General features: G+C 39.3%; 1 protein-coding gene across 1 annotated transcript; it reads right to left on the reverse strand.

Annotated features, from left to right (window-relative positions):
- Positions 1-803: 803 nt before the first annotated feature.
- Positions 804-8,781, reverse strand: Atp5mg (ATP synthase membrane subunit g). Its single transcript, XM_015489800.2, has 3 exons — positions 8,534-8,781; positions 2,438-2,598; positions 804-1,004 (listed from the first exon to the last, which is right to left on the reverse strand). The coding sequence occupies exons 1-3, from the start codon at positions 8,583-8,585 to the stop codon at positions 906-908; spliced, it is 312 nt and encodes a 103-aa protein (XP_015345286.1). The 5' UTR covers positions 8,586-8,781; the 3' UTR covers positions 804-905.
- Between the last annotated feature and the right edge of the window lie 665 nt (positions 8,782-9,446).

Genomic DNA, 9,446 nt, shown 5'->3' on the forward strand with positions numbered 1-9,446 from the left:
GGAAAGCTTAAATATAATTTTTTTTTTTTCTGTTAGTATTGGGGATGTAGCCCAGGGAGGCTTTACCACTGAGCTACATCCCCAATCCTTCTTAATTTTGAGACAGGGTCTCACTAAGTTGCTTAGGGCCTTGCTAAGTTACTGAGGCTGGTCTCAAACGTGTGATCCTCCTGCCTCAGCCTCCCAGACTGCTGGGATTAGAGGTGTGTGCCACTGTGACCAACTTTAAATATTATAAAAACATTATCCTCATATATTCACCTACCAGGTTGGTATAGTCACATACATATTTTCCAGTTTCAGGATAAACAGACATGCATTTATTATTATATTTTTTAGTTGTAGATGAACACAATACCTGTATTCATTTTTGTGTGGTGCTGAGAACCAAACCCAGTGCCTCACATGTGTTAGGCAAGTGCTCTACCACAGAGCTACAACTCCAGTCTCCTAGACATGCATTTAGAGCTATATTAATATATCCCCTAAACAATCAAACTTAATATCAAGAAAAACTGTCCTGGGTAACAGTGGTTCAGACCTGTAATCCCAGTGACTCAGGAGGTTGAGGTAGGAGGATTACAAGTTTGAGGTCAGCTTCAGAAATTTAGCAAAATCCTGGTTCAAAAAATAAAAAGGATTGGGGATATAGCTCAGTGGTAGGGTGCCTCCTGGGTTCAATGACCAGTACCACTCCCTTGACAAAAAAACCCCCAAACCCAAACCAAAACCCCCAAAACAACAACAAAAACCTATGACCTTTTATACAGTACTTGACAGAAAAAACACTGATATCTGATACATCTTATTCTGATACATCTTTATTCAGATAGCAATCTGATCATATATGGTCCAAGAAAACTCAAATGATAAATCAAATATAATCAGATGTTAAAGATAGGTCTTCAAACGTTATAGCCAACAATGCCACGCTTGCCTATGATCTCTCCGATATAAAACCACATCCATACTTCAGTAGCCACCAAACCATTCAGCACAGCTTCCTGGAAAAAAAAAAGGCAGTACAAAAATTTTTTTTTGCAGTTGTAGATGGACAGCATGCCTTTGTTTATTTGTTTATGTGGTGCTAAGGAATGAACCCAGTGCCTCACATGTGCTAGGCAAGCATTCTGCCACTGAGCTACAGCCTCACCCAAAAAGTAGCACCAATTTTAAGGTACCTTCCTTTCTTTATATATTTAAGACTATTTTTCTAGGACTAAGTGACATAGAATATAAGGACACTATTCAAACTAGAGGGCAATTTAGTCAAAGCCAAGAGTTAATAATGTTAACTTTGCTTAACTGCTGAGGACCCCTGAACTTTCAAATTTTGTAAGTTAAGTAGTCCAGAGCTTATAAATTCTTTCAAAGCATTCTTTAAAGACCTGAACTGACTTAACCCTTTCATTATTAGTTTATGAGACACTTTATGGGCCCTAAAACGACCCACATCCTGGAAATAGCTGACACATTTAGATAGGGCATTGATATGAAAGGATGGCTAAAGGAAGGCCAAATCTCTGAAAAGACATTTCTGCCTGGCTGAAGATAATCTGCTTAAAGATGAAGGACTGTTTTCCCATTTGTATTTCCTTTTTATTCACATATTATTTGGTTTAACTCGAAATATTCAGTACTCAGTTTCACAAATCAACATTTTATTGCCCTAAAAAATATATATACATATGGTTCCAGAAAGCAATGTTTCATACAAGTACAAATATGGACCTTGAAACTGGTTGAAAAAAATACCTTTATATAACAAAATTGAGCCTTTTCCTTTTAGTACTTCTAGAAATGAGTTTTCCCCTACAAAATTAGACCAGAGGTTATTAGAATCTTCTGATAAATAACCATATCTTCCAGGATGTAGGTTCTAAAGTCAATAACTATTATTTAGGCTTTTTATACCCTGTGCTCACTTGACTTATGAATGGCAAATTTAAGTAAACATAAAATTTAAGTTCTAATTTTTATGATATTTAATATTCATGTTAATATGATAACCCAGATTTGGTTAGCTTGCTGACTAATATAGTTTAAGAGATATTGTGGCCGAATCGGGGACAATTCCAGGACTAAAGATGAATAAAAAAGTATAAACCAGGAAGTAAGCAATCATTTAGTATAGTAACCAAAATTGGAAAGGAAGATGTTTTCCAGTTTTAAAAAAATGCTTACTTTTCTGTTATAAGACTATTAGGAAAACCAAGAAATAAAATAGCCAATTATTTCTATGTAGATGACAAAATTAGAAAAGTAAATATCTTCCTTGGCAGTCAAAAAAAAAAAAAAAAAAAAAAAAAGAGACTATCTCTCATTATGTTGGATTCAGTCTCACTGAAAACACACATATTAATCAAAACAATCAGAAAAATCCCAAGGGAAGACATTTGCTGTTATGTACATACGTTTTCACTTAGCCCATAGTTACCTTAACTGTAAGCTGTTTGAAGCTACCAGTTTGAGCACTATTGACTATTTTTTTCAGGCTCTGAATAGCTGTAGGGATCTCAGCAGGGGTTGGAGGAACGAGCTCAACCTTGGCATAATGCCAAAATGTGGCCAATCGAGGCTTGGAGTAAGTCACAGCAGCTGGAAAACAAAACAAAACAAAACAAAAAAACCAGGATGAACTCACTAGAGACCGAAAGAAGCAGATGTGTGGGTTGGACACAAATATTTATTCATGCATCACATTCATTCACTGCTTGTACCAAATGTGCACCCGGTGTGAAAAGTCAAAGCTGCTCCTTGGTAACAAGAGGCTTTTAAAGATGCAGAACACCTGTGTCACAGGGAAGTTCAATCAGGCAGGAAACTATAAGCACATTCAATTATGCTGGGATTTCACTAGTGGCCAGCTAGTATGCTACTTCACTTATGAATGGCAAATCTAATTAACTGTAAAGGTACCAGCATTTGTATTCAAACAGAAGAAAACAGCAGAAATTTATTCATATTTTATTGGTAGAGAGATCAGAAAATCAAGGGAAGAGGTCCAGAAGGGGAATGGGGGGAGGAAGGACCTACACAGAATGGCACCCTTAAGAACAAGATTAAAATTTATCATAATATTGGCTACAAATCTAGACAGAATTATACCAATTAGTATCCATTTTTGGTATCCTCATCAATATGTGCTGGATTAAATCTTTCTCTAAGAAAGGCACAGCTGTTCCCTTTAATAAAAGTAAAACCTACATGTATTGTTAAAAGCAGCCCAAACTAGACTCTATTACTAAGCTCAAATTCTTCAAGGCATTAATATTTCAAGAAGAGAGATTTTTTTTTTTTTTTTTTAATTTGATACCAGGGATTGAACCCAAGGGCACTTTACCACTGAGCCATATCCCCAGCCCTTTATTATGAGACAGGATTTCAGTTGCTTAAGGCCTTGATAAATTGATGAGGCTGGCTTTGAACTGGTGGTCTTCCTGCCTCAGTCTCCTGAGTCACTGGGATTATAGGAGTGCACCACCATGCCTGGCAAGAAAATAGACACTTAATAAACTGGGAAGATGTGAGACTACTGACTTCAGCAAGGTGGAGGGAAAAAAAAAAAAAATCAAGCCAGATGTGGGTGATGCATGCCTATAACTCCAGCAACTTGAGAGATGAAGTAGAAGGATCACAAGTTCAAGGCCAGCCTTAGAAACTTAGTGAGATTTTAGCAACTTAGCCAAACCCTGTCTCAAAATAAAAAGGGCCTGGGATATAGTTCAACTGTAAAACGCACCTGGGTTCTCAGTATGAATAAATAAAATAATAAAATCATAAGAGGAACATAAAAATAGCAAGAAGTTGGAGGTATAGCTCAAAGAGTGCTTGCATGAAGCCTGGGTTTGAGCCCCAGTGCAAAACAAAAACAAACAAAAACCAAAACACAAATCCATGAACATTCATAAAATGTCTATCATTATTATTTTTTTAATTTATTTTTTTAGTTGTAGTTGGACACAATACCTTAATTTTATTTATTTTTTTAATGTGGTGCTGAGGATTGAACCCAGGGCCTCGCACATGCTAGGCAAATGCTCTACCACTGAGCCACAACCCCAGCCCCCAAATGTCTATTATTTAAAGATGGGTTACCCAAGGTTGTTGGAGTTTTTTCTATTAAATGCCTATATTTGAGTATTTTACTATTTTTCCCCCTTAACTGTAGATGGACACAATACCTTTATTTTATTTTTTTATGAAGTGCCAGGGTTCAAACCCCCAGTGCCTCATGCATGTTAGGCAAGCACTCTACCACTAAGCCACAACCCTGGCCTAGGATATTTTACTATTCTTAGAATCACTATCTCCCTGCTGGATGCAGTGGTACACACCTGTAATGCTAACGGTTTTGGAGGCTGAGGCAGGAGGATCACAAGTTTAAAGCCAGCTTCTGCAACTCAATGAGACCTTGTCTCAAAAGGGCTGGAGATGTAGACAGTGCTTAAACACCCTTGGGTTCAATACTTGGTACCAAAGAGAGGAAAAAAAAATAAGAATCACCATCTTACTTATCCTGTGCTTGGGGCCAGGTAGTAACACTAGGTAGACATAAAACACTAAGAGACTATTCTAAAGAGAACTGCCAATACCTACCAAATGGGACAATTAAAAAGTACAATGTCTTATGAAATAGTCAACAAACCATCTTTAAACTTACCTTCAACACAGATATTTGTCCTTTAAAAACAACAACAACAACAACAAAAACCCAAACAAACCCAAATAACTGGGGGCTGGGGATGCAGCTCAGTGGTAGAGCCCTTTGTTTAGCATGTATGATTCCCTGGGTTTGATCCCAGCACTGCAAATCCCTCTCTTCAAAAAGAGGAGTACACTGTACATAAAATACTACTTGAGTTGGTAAATGTTTCTTAGGAGCACAAGTTAATATACAAGGGATGAACAAAACATAAGTAAATGAATGATGGATAGTATGAACCAGATTTCTCAGTGATAAGCAAGAAAAGAAATAAGAATAGCCAGGGGCAGTAATGTGTGCCTGTAGTCCCAGCTACTCTGGAGGCTGAGATAGGAGGGCTGCTTGAACCCAAGAGTTCAGAGCAAGGGTAGGCAACAAAGTGAGATCCCATCTCATATAAGAAAACAAAAAGTAAAAAACACAATAAAGTTGAGAGGTTATGGGCTGGGGATGTGGCTCAAGCAGTAGCGCGCTCATCTGGCATGCTTGCGGCCCGGGTTCGATCCTCAGCACTACATACAAACAAAGATGTTGTGTCTGCCAAAAACTAAAAAATAAATATTAAAGATTCTCTCTCTCTCTCTCTCTTAAAAAAATAAATAAATCTTCTCTGTTAAAAAAAAAAAAAGTTGAGAGGTTATTTTGGGCTGGTGGCATATAGAGGTAGAGCATCATGTGCTCAGCATGTGTAAGGTCCTGGGTTCAAGCCCCAGCACAAAATAAACAAAATCAAAACTCATGCTACTGGATTACAGTTGCAAACATCCACGTGAACTCATGTTCACCTTAATACATGGGTGGTATGCATGCCCCGTATGGATTTGTATACGTATCTTTGTCCACTGACAGCCCCTAGAAGCTAATAGTCTAGTAGCAAGGAACAAACTCAACACCAAGGGGCTGGGGATGTGGCTCAAGCGGTAGCGTGCTCGCCTGGCATGTGTGCGGCCCGGGTTCGATCCTCAGCACCACATACAAACAAAGATGTTGTGTCCACCGAAAACTAAAAAATAAATATTAAAAAAAAAAAAATTCTCTCTCTCTCTCTCTCTCTTTAAAACAAAAAACAAAAAACAAAACTCAACACCAAATCTTAGTTTCTAAATTCCATTATCAACAAAACAAAACAAAAAACTAGTGCTCCTTGGAGAAATGGCCAATACTAAGGCTGAGCAAGAAAAAAAACCAAGATGAGTCTGAAACACCAGATAAATCCTGAGGGATATTCTTCAGGATACAGAGATAGACACCCCAATAGGGTCAAGATCATGAAAGATGAGGAAAGACTGGAAACTTCAGAAAGTAAGGGGGCACATCAAAGGAACAGAAATGCCAACTTAAAACAGTTCTCAATGGCCAATTTGAGCAAAAAATAAAGAATATTGGATAGGCAAAGTGTGAAATAAATGTAAATGAGCCAATACAGTGATTGAGTAAATAAACGAAGAAGAGACAAATCTTTCTTATAGAAGAATTCCATTTAATATTTGCAGATATTCCCCCCTACAGGAAATGGACCATCCAACCACCCTGGTTTCTGGCTGCAAACCCTCCTACCCCAGGGGCCAGACATAGTTACTTGCTTCTAAACATCAGGTAGGAGTTAGTGCCAGGCATGCGGTAGCACATGATACTCAGGAGGCTGAAGCAGGACCTGGATCACAAGTTCAAAGCCAGCCTGGACTACTTAGTGAGACCTGCTTCAAATTAAAAAGTAAAAAGGGTTGGGGATGAAGCTCTGGGGAGACAACCCTGGGCTCAATTCCCAGTACTGAAAAACAAACAAAAAACCACTACCACCACAGGAAACCCCAAAGATATAGAAAGGGAAAATAATAACTCTACAGGGGAGGAATATATGAAATGCTACCTAAACCAAGGAATAAAAGCTATTACAAGTGGTATTATATAAATATACCTTTCTATAGATTGAGGGTATCTCATCTCTGTGGTATTCTTTCTCAAAATCCATAGTTCCAGACTAATCATGAGAGAAACAGCAGATAAATCCAGATTGAGGGATATTCTTCAGGATACATAGACAGACATCTCAAGACAGTCAAAGTCTTTTGAAAGATGAGGAAAAAATTGGAAATGTCACAAATCAGAGGAGACTAGGAAGACATAACAACTAAATGCGATATCCTAAATTAGATCCTGGAATTACATTTAACACACAGGCCTATTCTATAAAGCAAGATACATGTCCATTTCAACATTCAGAGCCTAGTGAATTCTTCCTTTCTGAGTACTTTTGGAAGAATAAGAAGTTATCTTTCAATTGTTCACAATAACAGAGGAAAAGGATTTACACAACACACACACACACACACACACACACACACACACACTTCTTTTTCTTTTGTGATACTGGGGATTGAACCCAGGGCACTCTATCACTGAGTTATATAGGGTCTTCGTAAGTTGCCAAAGCTGGCCTCAAACTTGTGATTCTCCAGCCTCAGCCTCCAAGTTGCTGGGATTACAGGTGTGCACACCATGCCCAGTAGGGATTATATATTTCATAACAAAAATTTATTTTGTTAATACTTTTCCTTTTGAATTTTATCACAGAAACTAGTTCATTTCCCAATATGTGAAAGCCACTAGGAAAAAAATCCATTTGAAATTATTAAAAGTCTTGCCTTATATTATCCACAAAGTCCAAAGATTGAAGCATTTTTCTTTTTATTTACACAAAAGTATAGAGCTTCTTAAATAGATAATTCAAGGATCTCAGTAACATAAAAACTACAAATAAAATAGGAAAATGTATAACGTGTCTCACCAATAGACTGTGGGGAACACAGACTGTAGGAAGAGAGAATCAAGTATATACTATTGGGCACTGCAAGATTTTCATTGACTCATTGTTTGGTGATGAAGTGAAGAGAGAATGAATAAGAAAATCAGACAGCATAATAGGCTTAAAAACATTGCACGTATTTTTCAGAATTCTGCTTTCTGGCCACAATTCAATTTTGATTAAATTTGAATAAAAACTATTTAGCAATCTGATCTTCAACCACTTACTACAATATACCACAACTAATGAAGAAACGTCAATTTAGCTCATCTCACTCTAGGAATAAAATGAAGACCTTACAGAAAACAACTGAAGGTTTACCCACAGAACAGACTATTACTCAGGGCTGTGAATATTCGGGACTGTTCTGGTATATAGCGGGCTACAGTGATGTTCTTCGAACTGAAAAAATTCCATGAATGTTAAGCTATAATAACAAAGATTATATTATTTATACGAAAACCTTTCAATGCTTATTGGGACGGGGACACTCATCCATAAAGTCCAATTTCGCCTACAATTTCCCTTGGGTTAAAGCAGGGCAGAAGGCAAAGGCACCGTTCAAAGCTCATCCCTGCTTCGACATTTCTACTGACTTTTCAATACTCTCTAATGAGAACAAGACTACCCGATGAGGTCAAATTTATGTACTTTCTCAAGTTTCTGCCTTTCTCCTTCCTATCTCTAACAGAGCCATCCCCTCTGCCTCCCTGTTCTGGGGGATCTAAAGGGGCGTAATGGCGCCGGCCGGGAGGTACTCAAGGCTTCCTTCCCCCTACCCCTCTTCACTGTCGTGGTTAGAATTCAGCTCCTTCTAGGTGGTAAAGAGAACCCAAGATGCAGAGCAGAGGAGATGAGGGTCAGAGGGTCACAATCCTCCCACCCGCTCCCTGCACCGCCAGGCCGTCCCGCCCCGGTTCCTGCAGCTCCCTCAGGTCACCACAGCCCCCTTCTTCCCCTCGGGACCTCTGGGCCTCCCCGTAGCCCGTGTACCGGCCTCGGCAGCCTCACACCGCGCTCACCGTTCACTAGCGCCGGGGCCTTCTCCGCGAGGTTACGCACGAACTGGGCCATGGTTCTAGGGCAGAAGGTCCGTTGCCCCAAAGGCCGGCTGAATGTCACCCCCCGGAAGGACTCACTGCAGGACCCTGTGCCACTTCCAATGTCAGGCCGCCCTTTTCCGCGCCGGTTCAAGATACTTAGGTGTCCTAGCGCCTTTGAGGAATCTAGTCAGACAATTTATTTTTTTCAGCCGCGGACAGGAAGTGGATTTGAAAAGACGACACTAGAGGATAAATAGGAAATAATGGGATTCCTCAGAGAAAGAGGCATTTCTCGGGGCAGCCACTCTCGGAGGCCCGGAAGGCCGGCGAGGTGAGGAAGTGCGCATGCGTCTGTGCTTTTTTTTTTTTTTGGCGCTGACCCGCACAGTTTTGCTTAGGGTGCTCTGGGAGCTTCTCTGAGGTTGTCAAGGCTGGAAGGCATCGTTAAAATGCTCCTGGATCTACACTGTTTTAGAGGCAGAGAGAGTCCAAGGCCAAACAAAAAGTGCAAAAAGTTGGGTGCCGAGCACACTACAAACCAAATCACTAGACTCAGCCCCCCCCCCTTTTTAATATTTTAGGTGGACATAATATCTTTATTATTATTATTATTATTATTATTATTATTATTATTATTATTTTATGTGGTGCTAAGGATTGAACCCAGTGCATGCTAGGCGAGCACTCTACCACTGAGCCACAACCCCAGCCCATGGACTTGGCCCCTCTTTAATTGATGTTTTCTAATGTCAATGTCTTGTATCTAGATTGGAATCCAATTTCCTTAGTTCTTTAGTCACAAGGAGCAGTGCAGTGCAGATAGGAGGGACAAAATCCCTTTGATTGAGGGCTCCTTTATGTCAGGCTTTTTTTTTTTTTTTTTTTTTTTTTT

This window comes from Marmota marmota, unplaced genomic scaffold (genome assembly GCF_001458135.2).
Source record: "Marmota marmota marmota unplaced genomic scaffold, marMar, whole genome shotgun sequence".
Taxonomy (NCBI): Eukaryota; Metazoa; Chordata; class Mammalia; order Rodentia; family Sciuridae; genus Marmota; species Marmota marmota.

Excerpts from the sequence above, each read along its gene's own strand:
- Atp5mg (XM_015489800.2), bottom strand. The coding sequence starts at position 8,585 with ATGGCCCAGTTCGTGCGTAACCTCGCGGAGAAGGCCCCGGCGCTAGTG. Across the intron at positions 2,599-8,533 it reads GGCCCCGGCGCTAGTGAACG|CTGCTGTGACTTACTCCAAG; the intron begins GTGAGCGCGGTG and ends TTTGTTTTCCAG. Across the intron at positions 1,005-2,437 it reads TCAAACAGCTTACAGTTAAG|GAAGCTGTGCTGAATGGTTT; the intron begins GTAACTATGGGC and ends TTTTTTTTCCAG.